Source organism: Rhinopithecus bieti, unplaced genomic scaffold (genome assembly GCF_001698545.2).
Source record: "Rhinopithecus bieti isolate Rb0 unplaced genomic scaffold, ASM169854v2 scaffold_13352, whole genome shotgun sequence".
Lineage (NCBI taxonomy): Eukaryota > Metazoa > Chordata > Mammalia > Primates > Cercopithecidae > Rhinopithecus > Rhinopithecus bieti.
In genome coordinates, this window is record NW_016808026.1 from 708,969 (window position 1) to 725,099 (window position 16,131).

At 33.8% G+C, this 16,131-nt stretch overlaps 1 protein-coding gene across 17 annotated transcripts in view; it reads left to right on the forward strand.

The window, feature by feature from the left end:
- Window positions 1-16,131, forward strand: part of RIMS2 (regulating synaptic membrane exocytosis 2) — a 780,622-nt gene that overhangs the window by 513,076 nt on the left and 251,415 nt on the right. For 10 of the 17 annotated variants that reach the window (XM_017885169.1, XM_017885171.1, XM_017885172.1 and 7 more), the window contains one exon: window positions 5,020-5,085. The exons of the other annotated variants lie outside the window; for them this stretch is intronic. In XM_017885169.1, the coding sequence (XP_017740658.1) occupies window positions 5,020-5,085 (66 nt within the window). The remainder of the gene's footprint in view (window positions 1-5,019; window positions 5,086-16,131) is intronic. 17 annotated transcript variants of the gene reach the window in all.

Here is a 16,131-nt window from a genome sequence, read left to right on the forward strand (position 1 = left end):
TTATTTTATTTGCGTATTTCAGAAACATTTTAAGATAGTTAAATCATACTGAGTAGAATGTAAGGACTACAACATAAGGAAAACATTAACAATATTAAAGACACATGCCAGGCACAGTGGCTTATTCCTGTAATGCCAGAATTTTGGGAGGTTGAGGCAGGCACATCACTTGAGCCCAGGAGTTCTCAACCAGTCTAGGCCATATAGTGAGACCCTATCTCCACACACACAAAAAAATAAATAATAAAATAAAGTAAAATTATCCCAGATGTGGTAGTGTGCACCTTTTTTTTTATCCCAGCTACTCTGAGGTGGGAGGATTATATTAGCCCAGGGAAGTCAAGGCTGCAGAGAGCTGAGATCGCACCACTGTACTGCAGCCAGGGTGACAGAGCACGACCCTATCTCTAAATAAATAAATAAATAAATAAATGAAAATTTAAAAGTTTTGCATTAAGTAAGGGTTGTTGGAAACTATAGTTTTACTTAAGAATGGAATATTTTATCACCCATTTTTGCAGTTCTTTTTTGTATGGACTAAAGTTATTCCTAAAGGGGACATTCGGCTAATTTAATATAGTAGAAAGACAATTCATTATAAATATAATTTTGTGTTGTCTTTTTTTTTTTTTTTTTTTTTTTTTTTTTTTTTTTTTTTGAGACAGAGTCTTGCTCTGTCCCCCAGGCTGGAGTGCAGTGGCGCAACCTCCGCCTCCTGGGTTCATGCCATTCTCCTGCCTCAACCTCCCAAGTAGCTCACTGCAACCTCAGCTCACTGCAACCTCCGCCTCCTGGGTTCATGCCATTCTGCTGCCTCAACCTCCCAAGTAGCTGGGACTATAGGTGCTCGCCACTACGTCCGGCTAATTTTTTGTATTCTTTATTAGAGACGGGGTTTCACCGTGTTAGCCAGGATGGTCTCGATCTCCTGACCTCATATTCCGCCCGCCTTGGCCTCCTAAAGTGCTGGGGTTACAGGCGTGAGCCACCGCGCCCGGCCTTGTGTTGTCTTTAAAGATTATATTGCTTAAGAATCCAAGTGTCTAGAAATTGGATTAGTAATCTAGTTTAATACTCTAAATAGTAATTTTTTATCATGAGCCTTAGAATCCATGACTTCTTTATTTTGTTTTTGCTTTTTAAAAGTTATTAAATGTATTGTTTTTCTGTTTTTTTCTTTTACAGTGATTTACTGCTCAGATTGGACTAACTGTAGTTTTAATATAACTTACTTTATTTGTTTAAGTCATTATGCATATTTAAGGCACTATGCATACTTATTGCTCAAATTTTATAATGTCCATTAATTTTGGAAAAAAAGTAAGCATGGTTCAGTGGAGAAGTGTAATATGTTTTAAGGTTGTACCAAGTGGATGCAGCAAAGGACTTTGAGTATGGCTATAGACCTTAGGTAGATTTTAGAGGGCTTACTAAAACACAATGGTAAATTTTGTATAATGTTCATGCATGAGTTTTTATAGTTTTCAACAGAACCTCAAAGAGGGTCATGACCAGATAAGGTTAAGAACTAACATGACTAGAGACAGAAAAGAAGAATAAAATAAACTGATGCTTGATAAAGGTGATTCTTGCTTAATGGCTGCTTTGGCTTTATAGAGACAAAGTTAATTATAAGACTCTTCAAGGAAACTATTAGAAATTGGATGATTTTCTATATATATTTTATAAATTTATAAATTTTAACAAGCTTTGAAGTTTACATATTTTCTGTTATTCTTAAGTAATTTTGGAGAAAACCTATTCCTTTTAAAGCAGTAAAGCCCAACATCACAACTGTTGGGTATTATTTCTCTTCTTCATAAAGCTATGAATACTTTTTTAAATATTTTCTTACATAGGCTCATAATCTTTCAGAAATTGGGTTAGTAATCTAGTTTAATACTTTGAATAGTAATTTTTTATCATGAGCCTTAGAATCTATGACTAGAATGTTTCTATAATTATATGAACCACATATGAACCACTGCTGTTTTTTGAGAGAAGGTTCATCATAAGAACAGTATAATTTGGATTTTACTTTTAAGTGCAATCCAAAATATACTTGAGTGGGTCAGCCATTGTGCACAAAGATTTAAAACAGACATTATCCTGGTCTAGCCAGACAAATTATCATATATCTACTAATTTGAAAATGTTGGAAACTGTGTGGCAGAAGGATAATAATATTGGAACAGATTGGAGAGAAAATTACTTGATCGGGTGAACTGGAAAAGGCATTACAGAGAAGCTGGACTTCAAAGATTGAATAAGATTGTGAAAAGTGAAGCAGTGGAGATGGAGAATGGTGGGCATTCTTGACAGAATGATGAACATGAACAAAGTCTTGAGTCAGGAAAACACATGGTAATTTAGAGAATCTTAGGTAGTCTGTTGTACCTAGATAAGAGGTAGTGGTATGGGGAATGGAAAGGGGTAGAAGATGAAGATTGAAAGTAGTTTAGAACTTTTAGGGAATTTATACTTGTTTTTTCATATTAGGAACCAGTGAAGGATTTTTAGTGAGGTACCTATATGATCAGAAAGCATAATGTGCAAATAAACTTCTGTAGACAGGATGAAGATTGGATTGAGTCAAGGGAAGACTGGGGTCTGAAGGTAGGAAGACCTAAGAGAGGGTTGTTTCAATAGGCATAGTAAACCTGATTTAAGATGTTGGCAAGACAAAAGGTAAAGGAGAGAAATCTGAGTTATTTAGGCATCAGAACAAGCAAGGTTTGTAAATCAACTGAATGTGAAAAATGAGGAAATGGAGGAGTTAAATTCTGAGACTGTAAAACTTGGTTTATTAAATAAATATTTTAATCCTTAGTTGAAGTTGGAATTGCAAGAGATTACAAAAAGAGGAATAGCTGAAGTATTATATTAAGTTCCAAAGGGAGATTAAAGAATTATGTTAGAAATTAGAAGGGACTTCAGAGATGATGGAGTCTTATGTTTTGTAGCGGTACCTGAGAGACTGCTATGACAGGTAAAAATGAGGCTAAATGGATAGGGATCTAGGCTTCTTACTCTCTTTAGCCAGCATCATTCTGGTATTATTTGATTACTGTATATTGATTCTATATCAAATTTTGTTTGAAAAAAAGTGATCTGCTAAAAAAAAAAAAAAAAAAAAAAAAGTTTAAACACCACTGCTTGAACCTCCTCATTTCACAAATTGGCACCAATGTCCAAATAGGCAAAGGGTATTGTTCCAGTCTCACAATGAGCATGTGTTTTCCTGAAGTGTCTACCTGTCACTCAAGCATTATGTGGAGAGCCCAGAAGCAGATGGAAAAGTGTTGTGCCACCCAAAGAATAATCAGTAATAAAGCAGAGTTACTGTTTACACCATAAAAACAATTGCATTACTTAGAAAGAATGTGTTGGAATATAAGATCAGGAAATGAATCTTGGAAAACCACTGCCTCTCTACAGAGAAAGGAAATCCAGTACATTAAATGCATGAAGAACCAGTCATATAGGTGAGACACCAGGCTGTATGTACAAATGTGTTAAGAGCCTGAGTTTTGAATTAAGAAAGCCCTGAGTTTGAAACCCAGTCCTGCCACTTACTATGTAGCTCTGAACAAGCACTCACAGCCTCAGTTTATCTGTCTGTGCAAAAGTGGGAATAGTAGAACCTACCTCAAAGAGTTGTTATGAGAAGTAAATGAGATAATGTAGGCAAAGCTTTTAATGGTGTACTTGGCATATAGTTCAGTGTTAAATAAATACTATGTTTAATAGCCAGAGAGGTTTTGGAAACCAAAAAAGCAGAGAGTATTAAAAAATAGAGATTTGAAAATCAATGTCTAATACCAAAGGTAAGTGGACTATGATGAGGATTAAGAGGAAAAGAAAGAATTTTGGGGGGATTTCACATTCATAAGGTAGCTTCGAGAGTGTGGTAGAAGCAGAAGTCAAATTACAGTAAGCTTAAAGCATGAAAGCAAAATCTGGCAGAGGTGGCAAGAATTGTAGGCATGTATTTTAAGATGTTCTATATTGAAAAGAAAATGAGCGAGATGCAGTGGCTTGAACAGAAGGAAAGGTTAGCAGGGGTTTTATTTTTAGGATTAAGTGCAGTTGAGGAAGGGAAGGCAGAAGAGAATAATAAATGAAGCAAGGTCATATGGGAAGCAGGATTACAAGTAGAGGCATCTCTTTAGGTGCAGAAGACAAGGACAAGTGAAGATTTAAATGTATGTTTACTTTAGAGATAGAATTGTGGAAGTTGAGAGAGTTCAAGGTTCATTTCCATTGTTTACGGAAATATGATAAACTGCTAAGATCAATTGTTTTAGTATTAAAGGTTCTAAGAAAGTAAGAAATTTTAAATTAGTGCTTTGGAAAGAAGAGATGGGTAAAAGATCAGTGTGCTGCTTGAATTGCTTATGGTAGTTATGAGGCAAGAAAGGTAGCAAAGCCAATAGCATGTAATACATAATACATAATAAACATAGTGAATGGAAAAATGAATGGCATCCAATAAATGTAATAAATACAATTAATAATCAAAAGTAATCTGGATCAGTTTGCTCTTAATTAAATGTAATTGTTAAAGCCCTTTGTAGTTATTTTTAATTAATAATTAAAAGAGAAATAATTACCTTATAAATTTCCCAACATTTATAAGTATTTGAAATTACTTCATTTATTATTTCCTTCTTAAACTTTCTGCTTATTTTATTTTCTCATCTCATCTTTCCTTCTAAAAAAATGGTAAAGCATCTCTATCATATAACATATTCTAGATGGTGCTAAAGACGTTTGAGTAATAATTGATAATGTTATATTTTGTTGCATTTTATTTTAAAATATTTAGAATATTTTAACCTTTGGCACTGTCATATTACAATGAACGCTGGGTGGAGGGGGCAAGCTTTCCAATAACAGTTTCCATTTGCTTTGCTTACTGTCTGCCTGTCTTTTTAAATCTCACTTTTAAATTAAACTATACTTTTTTCACTTCTTTCTTGAGTCTTATTTATATTCTTGTTTCTGCCATGCTTGCAGTCATTTTCTTACTCTACCTCGCTCCAGATACAGTCAGACCATTGACCATCATCACAGGGATGGCAGGTATATTTTTCTTACAATTGAGTCTGTTTGTGGAATTGCTTGTGCCTGTGTATTGATATGATGTAGGTCACTTTTATTTCTGTTTTTATGTACATACATATATGGTTTTTAATGAAATACAGAAATATCACCCATATAAAACAACATGAAATAAAACATATTAACTAATTGTAGTAGGACATCAAAAATACAGTGTCCCTTTTGTAAATTAGGATCATCTCTTTGGTGATTCTAAAAATTTAGAATTACGGTTAACTCTCTATTATCTATAAAGATAGAGTAACAGTATTCTCTTTAAATTAACTCCAATTGACTACTCACCTTCCTCAGCAGAGTCCATAATTAGGTATTTAGATGGCATAGGTCTTGAAAACTCACTTTTTCACCTCACTACTCCAGAGTAGAGGAATCTGTCCTTGAAGTGCTTAGGTTGAATTGATTTGTTTGTGGTTACCTTGTCAGAGGTGGCTGTGATCTACTCCTTTGTCATAGTAGGTAATCCATATCTGCAGAGAATACTGAGTCTGTGAGAAAACACTTGTTCATTTCTACCCTACCACCATTTCTCTTTCCAAAGTGGGAATTTGCGGTGAATCATAGATAGTACAGCTACAATGCCTTAAGGAAATATAATTTACATTGGAGGGAAATCTCAGTTTCCTGGCATGTAACTGCAAGAGGGATTAACTAGAAAGAGAGGTTAATCAGAAAGAAAAGGGAGAGAAGATCTCTAAAATTTGAAAAGTTCTCAAGGCTGTATGAAGATTTAGAGATTTGAGCCAGTGACAACATTTGAGATCTTTTAGGTAAAGAAATAATGTAGGGGAAGGGTTAGCTAGTATAAATTAGGAATTATGTGCCATGATTGGTCACCTTGACTATTGTTTCTAAGTGATTCGGAGTTATGTGTGACTTCCTTCATCCCTATGAAATTAACTAAGAGTTGATAATAAAAGAGTTTATAAAATTATTAAAACTAATGAGTAAATTTGTAAGTATTTTATTTATGTGGGTAAAGGTGGAAGGAAACATAAGAGGTAATAGCAACTGCAATTTACTAATAACTTTTGTAATATCTTTCAGCAAATATAATTGAAATTTAGTGCCTTCCAGTTTATTATATAATAGTTATTACTATATTTAATTTTCTTTTGTAATTTTTTACTTTTTTGTTATTCTGCTTCAATCCTAAATAATTATCTTTTGTTGTTTTTTGTTTTTACTGTTGCTATATATTACATTCCCATTATTTTTTACTTTCAGTAATTATACATTTACCTTACAAAAATATGGAAAAGTAGTTATGTAACTGTATTTTGATAATTGGCTAAAGCCTTTTTAAAGGTGGGTGACATACATGAATGAGACATTACTGATTATAGACTTATTGTATATACTCTGGTGTCTCTTCATTTCATTCTAAGTTAAAATCATATCACATCACTTTTTCAATAGTTTGTATTTTCTTAGTTATCAACAAATAGGTTGTTTGCTTTATGTTACTTAGTTTCTCCATTCACCAATGTAGCTAGAATTAGTTCTTGATCATCTCAGTTTTGCACTTTTCCCCAGATTCTCAACTTCAGCCTAATTGGCCCGTTTTGAAGAAGACATTTATGAATTGTCTTTCTGTGCCACAGTTTGGTTTGTGCTGAGGAAACAGAGATCATTAATGTTTATATTAAAATGTAACATGGAAAAATCTGTTTCCACAAGCAAGTTATCAAATATCTAATGTAGGATTTACTATGTATATTTACATGTATATGTAATATTTATTTTATATGTATTAAGGTATTTGCCTTGCCTAGGACAACAGAAACTCTTGAGGGTCTAAGTCTAGTGACCTAGACAATTTGGGTAGAACTTGTAAGAATGAAGTTCCTTAGTTTTTTTTTTTAAATATTTTGTACCCATTAACCAACCGCTCTTCATCTCCTTCTCTCTACTATCCTTCCCAGTCTTTGGTAACTACCATTCTATTCACTGCCTCCATGAGATCAATTTTTTAGCTCCCACATATGAGTGAAAACATGCAATATTTGTCTTTCTGTGCCTAGGTTATTTCATTCAATATAATGTCCTCCGTTTTCATTCATCTTGCTAATCATCCATTTCATACATGATTTTATTCCTTCTTTTTTAGTTCATACTACATTGTGTGTATATATATCACATTTTCTTTATGCATTCATTTGTTGATGGACACTTAGGTTGATTCCATATCTTGGCTATTTTAAATAGTGCTGTAGTAAACATGGGAGTGCAGGTATCTCTTCAATATACTGATTTCCTTCCTCATGGATATATACCCAGCAAAGGAATTGCTAGATCATATGGTAGTTCCATGTTTAGATTTTTAGGAACCTCCATGCTGTTTTCTATACTGGTTGTATTAATTTATATTTCCACCAGCAGTGTACAAGCATTCCTGTTTTTCTTCATCCTCTCCAGCACTTGTTATTTTCAGATTTTTTTTATAATAGGCATTTTAACCTGGGTGAAATGATATCTCATTGTGGTTTTGATTTGCATTTCTCTGATAATTAGTGATGTTGAGCATTTTTTTATATACCTGTTGGCCATTGTATGTCTTCTTTTGAGAAATGTCTATTCAAATATTTTATCCATTTAAAAAATCAGATTATTATTGTTATTTTGTGCTACTGAGTTGAGTTCCTTATATATTCTGGTTATTAATCCCTTGTTGAGTGAATAGCTTGCAAATATTTTCTTCCATTCTGTAGGTGTCACTTCACTTTGTTTATTGTTTTCTAAGCTGTACAGAAGCTTTTACCTTGATAGAATCTCATTTGTGAATTTTGCTTTGGTTGCCTGTGTTTTGAGGTCTTACTCAAGAAATCTTTGCTAGATAGAAGGAGTAAAATCTAGTGTTCAATAGCACAGTCAGGCAACTATAATTAATAATAAGTTGCTGTATATTTTAAAATATCTGGAAGAGAAGATTTGAAATGTTCCCAACACAATGAAATGTAAATGTTTGAAGCGATATATATCCCAATTACCCAGATTTGATCATTATATATTGTATGTTTGTATCAAAATGTAACAGTACCCCATAAATAATGTATAACTATTATGTATCCATAATTTTTTTGAAATATTAGCTTTCTTCTAATTTTACTACATACAAATGAATGTGTATTAGTTACAACACAATGTAATAACATGACATCCTTGAATCTACTACCCAAACCAAGAACCAGAACATCTAATTATGTATCTCACATTTCCCTGCACTCTCCTTGCCTATTATATCCCTGTGCCTCTTTCACAGAAGTAATAAATGCTATGCTGAGTTTGCAGTGTAACTTCCTCTTTTTTTACTTTTTTTTAAAGGGACTTTGATCATTTGTTATTTACTTTCTAAGTTTCTCATCCTTCTGACCTCCATCCCAATCCACTTTGAGATTCTTGGACTAATCTTTTTTTGGACATGTGTTGAACGTGTGAATGCTGACCTAGTAATCTATCCATTCTCCTGTATTTATTTCTGTAATGTTTTGTGCTTGTTATTTTTATATCTTGTACCTTTTGTGTAATGCAAGTAAACACAACCACCCCCTACCCTTCCTTGTTGCTGTCGTTTGTTGACCTCTTAGTAATATCATTTTATTCACGGATGATTTTAGAACCTGGCTTTAGTCTTCCTCAACATCACAATTCCTGCCATCAAGCCAGAGTAATGTCAGCATTTACCTCAAGAATGTATTTAGCACCCACTCACTTCCTAAACTTTCTCTAATGTAGTGAGCTTTATCTCCAATTCTACTTTGGTCAGTCACTCTCATGACCATACTTTACATTTTATTATCAGTAGAAATTGTTCTAGCTCTGAAATCTTAATTTGAATACTACGCTCTTGGACTCCATTATTGCACACTTTTTTTCTTATTGTTTCATTACCTTATTTCTACTTCACTTGTTCTTCTGTCTCAGTAGAGAATGCTACTCTCTTGACCCCTTTATTTTCTTGCTGTTAGCCTCCATCTTTCTTTATCTACTTATATTTCCAGAAGTTGAATCCATTCTCAGAAATATCCTCAATGCTGTTGCTACATTGTTCTTCTTTTACGTATTTAACAAGGTTCAAACCTGGATTACTTTCTTTCTCTTGTAGAATGGTTTTTGGACTAGATTGTCCAAATTCTTACTTACTTGAGTCAAAATAATTGACCACTTAAAATAGACAATAAAAGTAACTTTTCATTGAGAGCTGTGGGAAAAAAAAGTAGCATCAGTATTTCAGTATTCAGTTCTCTAGCCTCGGTTTCAAGGTAGCATATACTTTCAACTGGAAATTGTTTCCTAGGAATAAAATATGTGTTAATAGCTTCAGTTGGGCCATAGTTTGGCTATATGATATCTGGAACTTTCTAAATGAATGGGATGAATGTAGTAAATTCAACATAACATCTCCAGTTATGCCCACTCCATTAGAAGAAGCTGGGCTTTCACTGGTCTGTCTACCGTAGTGTATAACATGAAAAATTATGAGGACTACCTCTTTTGGAACAGAAGAATAGAGACTTAAATAAAATAATGTTTGCTAAGCTTTTTTTATATTACTTCATGAGACAATATTAACTAACAATAGAAATCAAAGCAAGTCTTCTGGCCAGGTTATGCTAACTAGTATGAAATAATATTTGGTTCATTGTGCCTTTTAAAATGCACTCATTTGAACAAACATGTTTAGGATGGATATCATGTTACCCTTTATTAATATATCTTTATTAAAATATACCCTTTATTTTAATAAATATAACCTTTTTTAACATTTACCTTTGTACCCTACTTATTTTTCTAGTACTCATCTCTGCTTAGAGCTATACACAACATATTAAGGAACTACTAACATCTGTGGTGGGCAGCTAGATTTTTATGTAAAGTGTCATGGAAGAGACAGCAACTCAGCTGTATCTTAAAGAATAAATAGGAATTATTTAGATTCATGTGGAGGTGAGGGAGGATGTTTGTGACATTTTAAAGAATGTATGAACAGGGTCACAGAAGTAATAAATATCATATTTTAGAATTGTTGTAACATTATTCACAAGGTGGGAAATAGGAAGAAATGAATCTGGAATGATAGAGAGGGTTCCACTTATGAAGAATCTCTTGTTTTTTATTATTATTATTATTGAGATGGAATCCGCTCTGTCGCCAGCCTGGAGTGCCAATGGCAGATCTTGGCTCACTGCAACCTCCACCTCTCAGGTTCAAGCAATTCTCCTGCTTCAGCCTCCTGAGTAGCTGGGATTACAGGCATGTGCCACTGCATCTGGCTAATTTTTGTATTTTTAGTGGAGATGAATTTTCCCAATGTTGACCAGGCTAGTCTCGAACTCCTGACCTCAGGTGATCTGCCCACTTCGGCCTCCCAAAGCGCTGGGATTACAGATGTGAGCCACCATGCCCAGCCTGAAGAATCTTATATACTCTTCATAAATGTTAAGGAACTTAAATCAAAGACTGTAGGTTCTAGAGGTACCTTGAAGGGGTTTAATTAGGAATGGTGATAACAAGCTTGTTCACCTTAGAGTACCTACCTACAGACTATGTGAATGATTGATTTGAAGAGAAAAAATGAAAAGAGAGACATGTAGTGGATGGAAGAACTGAGAGAAAATAGTGGTTTTAATAAACTAAAATCAGCAATACTTGATAAATAATGGAATTTGGATTTTGAGAGAGTGCAGAGTCATGAAAAATTCCCAGTCTTATACCTTGGATAACTAGATTCATAAGGTACCTTAGCAGGGTCCAGGTGGGTTCTTAGGGGGGGAATCAGTTTAGGTGTGAGACAAGTTCAGTTTTGGAATTACTGAGAAAACCAAGAGGAAACATCTAGCAAGGAATAGAGTAAACAATTTTAAAACTTGAAGTTGCCTAAGCTACACAGAGTAATTTCAGAGTAAATTCACTACTAATGGTAAGCAATCATAAAATGTAAGTGAAATCAGTCTGAGAAACAACCCATGAAATGAGAGCTTAGAAGTTTTTCCCTGCCTGAGAAACATTATCATTAAGTGGCAGAGGGAGGAAGAGGAACTTCTGAACTACATAAAGAAGAATGAGAAAAGTGGAATGACGAGAGCTAAAGGAATAGTTTCAAGAAGAAAGTAATAACATTACTTTAAAAATAACGAATGAAAAATGCCTGTTGGATATGTCAAGTGAGGTGTCATGGATGACTTTAGCTCGGATAATTTTAGAAGGAAGGTGAGGGGGGAAAAAAGGTTGCAGTAGCCTAAGTATGACCAGGAGATAAGAAAATGAACTTATCAAGAAAATGTGAAGGAGAAGAATTAGATAGCATATGTGATATCAAAAGATGTTTATTTCCCTTCGATTAGGAAATATATCCATGTGTTCACACACTGGAGCAAAGGATGTTTTAGAGAAAGATAAGTCAAAAATACAGAAAAAAAGAGAGAATGATTGGAAGAAGAGTCTTAGGAGAGGTAGGAAGTAATCAGACTAAACACACGGGTGGATTTTGTGAGCAGAAAGAAACTGTTATTTGCCACTGAGGCAGGAAGAAAATAGATGGGAGAAGTGAAGCTAAGTAAAAGGATACTAATAGAGAGAAATCAAGTTAGTTATTAAACCGTTGTGAGTGTTTTAATGACTGTGTGAGTAGGAAGATTGGTTAGAAGGGAATCTGAGTGTTTTATGGGAGTGGTTCAGATGATCAGTCATAGAGTCCAGGGTGGATAAGGAAAGAAGAAAGTCAAAGATAGTGATATACACTGGCAGGAATTTGTGGGACTGATGCCAGAATAAAGTAAGGGTTATTGAAGTCTTGAAAATCTGGAGATTGGGGTTCATGATTGTTCAATGATTTTCTGCCTTTGCATTGAAATCTTCTAGCACTACCATAGTCAATCCCTAAAATTAGCAATGATTAAGGGATAGTGATTGGAAGTTGGATAGATAATAGCAACCTGTATTAATAATGAACGTTACTGCCAAGTGGAATGCTTAAGAGAAGTAAGGACTATGTCCATTATGGTTCAGAGGGTAATAGTCAGAAGTGTCTCTAGAGAGCCACCTTCCCCTCCTGGATTCCTGGACTGTGAAATGTGAAAGAATAAGTAGCTTCTGCAGATGAAGGCTACAATGGAAGCAGAGGCTACACAGTTGAACTAAATGTTATTTGAGGCAGGAATATGCAAAAACCATCCTGCAGGAAGGTTGATGTTTAAGGAAGTTTATTAATAGTGGAATAAGGGTTCTCAAAAATACAAAAGAGAATTAGAAGAGATTAAGAATGATACAGAAGAGAGAATAGGAAATGAAGAATTTAGGGAGAAGAAGATACCGGGGGCAGTGGGGATTGCCTTTTCCTTGATAGCCAACAATCACAGAGATAAGATAATTGAATATAACTGATTAAATTAAAATATTCTAAGTTAATTGTCAGTTGTTTTAATACCAGAACTGGCTGAGGGTTTCTGGAAAGGTTTGACCTGTGTCCAGATTAATGATGAGGGCTGCTATGAAGTTTGAAGAGAGGCAATGATGTTCTTATCTCAAGATGGGTATCATAACTAGAACCCTGGTTAAAGAAAGGATTCTGACAAAGCTAGTGGAGTCATGGTTCTACACATAGACTGTTTTCTTAAAGATTCCCTACATGGAAGGTAGTGCTGAGTGCTCTTAGTCAATGTGATGTAAGCAATAACACACTTTCCCATCTCCTATCGTTTTTAATGTTAGTTTCTCTACATTACCAGTCATCTTCTGTCCTCTTACAACTGTTTTGTTCCCCATCAAAACTAACTTCTTTTTACATTTCTGACTCTAGCCTGTCTTAGTTTCTTTGGAATTTTCCTGCATTTATTATTTCTTGTTTCTGTTGTATTTCAATCTTTTTTCCTTTACTGATTTTATTTCTCCTCAAATTACTGTTGAAGTTGTCTTAATAATACCTTCCGGCCAGGTGCAGTAGCTCACACCTGTAATCCCAGCCCTTTGGGAGATCGAGGTGGGTGCATCACCTGAGGTCAGGAGTTTGAGACCAGCCTGACCAACACGGAGAAACCCCATCTCTACTAAAAATACAAAATTAGCTGGGCATGGTGGTGCATGCCTGTAGTCGCAGCTGCTCAGGAGGCTGAGGCAGGAGGATCGCTTGAACCCGGGAGGTGGAGGTTGCAGTAAGTTGAGATGGCGCCATTGTACTCCAGCCTGGGCAACAAGAGCAAAACTCCTCAAAAATAAAAATATAAATAAACAATAATAATAATAATACCTTCTTTCTTCAAGCTAACTTGAGAGTGGTCTATTTCTCTCTCTCTCTCTTTTTACTTGGGTCAGATATCTCGAGTATGTGTTTTTACATATGCTTCCTTCACTCCTTCATCAGCTCCTAAGCCTTAACCTTCTACAGTTTGACCTCTGCCTCCAGGGCTTTACTGATATTATAGATATAAATATATATATTTGGGTTTGGGTTTTTGTATGTGCCTTTTTTGAACTATTTAATTTCTGTTAATAGATCATCATTTCATTTCTGAGGCTGAAAATTTAAAAGGTTTTTTAAATATTTAATTTATATGGTGATTTGTCTAACATTTTTGAGAGAAAAAAAATCCCTACTCTCAAAGAAAACACAGTTGAGTGAAATTAGCAGGCTTAGAATAAAGACAGCCCAGTTCAAGTTCCAGCCCAGAAAATATCAAATTCTGTGAATTCGTCCAAGCTTCTATAAGCCTTAGTTTGCTCATTTCTAAAGTCAGAGAGTTTGGATTATATAACTTCTGAGATTCCTTCTATCGCTAATATTGTTTGCATGCTTCTGAATATTATGTATGTTCTCTATATTTTATATTATATATTTTGTGTATTGTGATTTGTAATGTTTGTCATTCATACCTTCTTCTCTGTTTCCACCCTTATTACTACAAGTCAGAGCCTTTTCCTAATCTAGCTCATTCTCTGCACTACTGTTGAATTATTCTTCTTAATTTATTACTTGGAAATTACCTTTGTTCAGAAGTTTTTCTTGTTGAAAATTAAACTGTTTAAACCTCTTAACTAGGCATTAAAAATTGTCATAAATTGATTCCGATCTAATTTTTTAGCTAACATTTTACCATATTCTACTTTGTTATTCCTAGCCTTTCCATTTGACTGTTTTATCTTCCATCATCTATGTGTCTGCTGAAATTTCCCCATCTGTTTATGCATGCTGTTCATCTTTTTTACTACAGTCTTTACCATATCAAGCAGACTTATTTCAGATTCCCCATTTGATAGTTTCAACACCTATACCATCTCTTAGTCTGCCTCTGTTGGTGGCTTTGTCCTTGACAGGTGGGCTTTATTTGTCATGCTTTTTTGTGTTTCAAATAAATTTGTGTTGAATGTTGAGATCCTATCATCAGTAATGACTGAGGCCGATAGTATTTATGCTTGAAAATGAGCACAACTTTTGTTCTGTTAGTTGGGGGGTTGGGGAGCATTAAGCAATCTTCAGACTGCTACATCTGAGTATGAGATTTGGACTGGTACTATGAAGTGACCGCTGCTGGCAGCAGGCAACAGTGCATTTGAGAGATTTGCATTATACCCATTTCTCTATCCACATAAAAACAGCAAAACAAAAGGAATGCTGGTGAATTGTTCAAAATTGATCAGTGAAACTATTGAATCTGTATTCTAGCTTGAGAGCCATACCTCATCAGATATACTGATATAATACAATAGCAATTCATAACTATATTGTTTAGAGATATACCTTTAAAAATGTTTGCTATTTTATGGAATCTGAGAATCTAGGAAGTCATAATTAAGATCAATACGTTGGTGGAATAACTTTAATTTTTACGTTTGACAAATCATTATTAAATTTGAACATTCACTGAATATGGGAACTACCTATTTCATAAAAATAAGGATTTTACAGGTAAGATGTAATATTATCTCAGTTTTCTTAAAATTTATATTTTAAAGATGTATTAATTTGTTCTGCATTAATTATACTGGGTAAACAATCCTGCTTTGTGGTTTTGTTTCTGTTACTTTTTAAATAAAAATTAAGTAACAGTGAAAATTATAAATATTTAATATACTCAAAATATCTTCAAAATATTTACATCTTATATGTGTGTGTGTGTGTGTGTGTGTGTGTGTGTGTTTAATAATACAGTATATGTTATTGTTCAGTATTGTATTTGTCCCTAATTTTCTTGAGGAAAATGAAACATTTGGTCATTTCTTCATGCAATTTTCAATAATGAATATATTTTTTAAATACCTTTGTAGATGTGAGAATACTTCTCTTTTTGATAATAAAATAATAGGCTTGTGGGTAATAGTAACTTTTTTCCTACATGAATGGTGTCTTGCTTTGTCACATCAATATATATATTATACCATTTTCACATTTTAGATTGTTATTAACTTGGCTGACTCTAAATATTGTTGTCATTTTTGAATAAGCTTATTTACTTTTGACTAATATAGAGTCTTTACATCTAACTCAACAGAAAGATTCTGTAGAATAATGCTGTATGCCCAATGATAAATTAATCTCCAAAATAATATAATATTCCTATTTGTGCACAATACCTATTTGCTTATTTACCATGATTTCTATGACAAATATTTTGTATCTTGCAATCCTCTTAACATCAGAAACAATGCTAAAATAATAAGCTAGAGTTTTTAAAAAGTTAGTCTTGCAATTAGTGATGGACATGAAAATTGTAATTTTAAAGTTGTCATAATTACTTTAAATTATTTGTTATATACAAATATGTATATATGCTATATTAATTATTCTAAAATGTTTCATTTTTAATGTTTTCTAGTATATTTTATCATGTATTTATACTTCAGTTATAAAGTTAATGCCCAGAAAATCCGTAGATATTCAAGATATTTTAACAAAAATGAAATGTTTCTGCTGGGTATTTTTTTTTTTTTTTTTTTTTTTGAGACAGAGTCTCACTCTGTCACCCAGACTGGAGTGCAATGGTATGATCACAGCTCACTGCAGCCTCGACCTCCTGA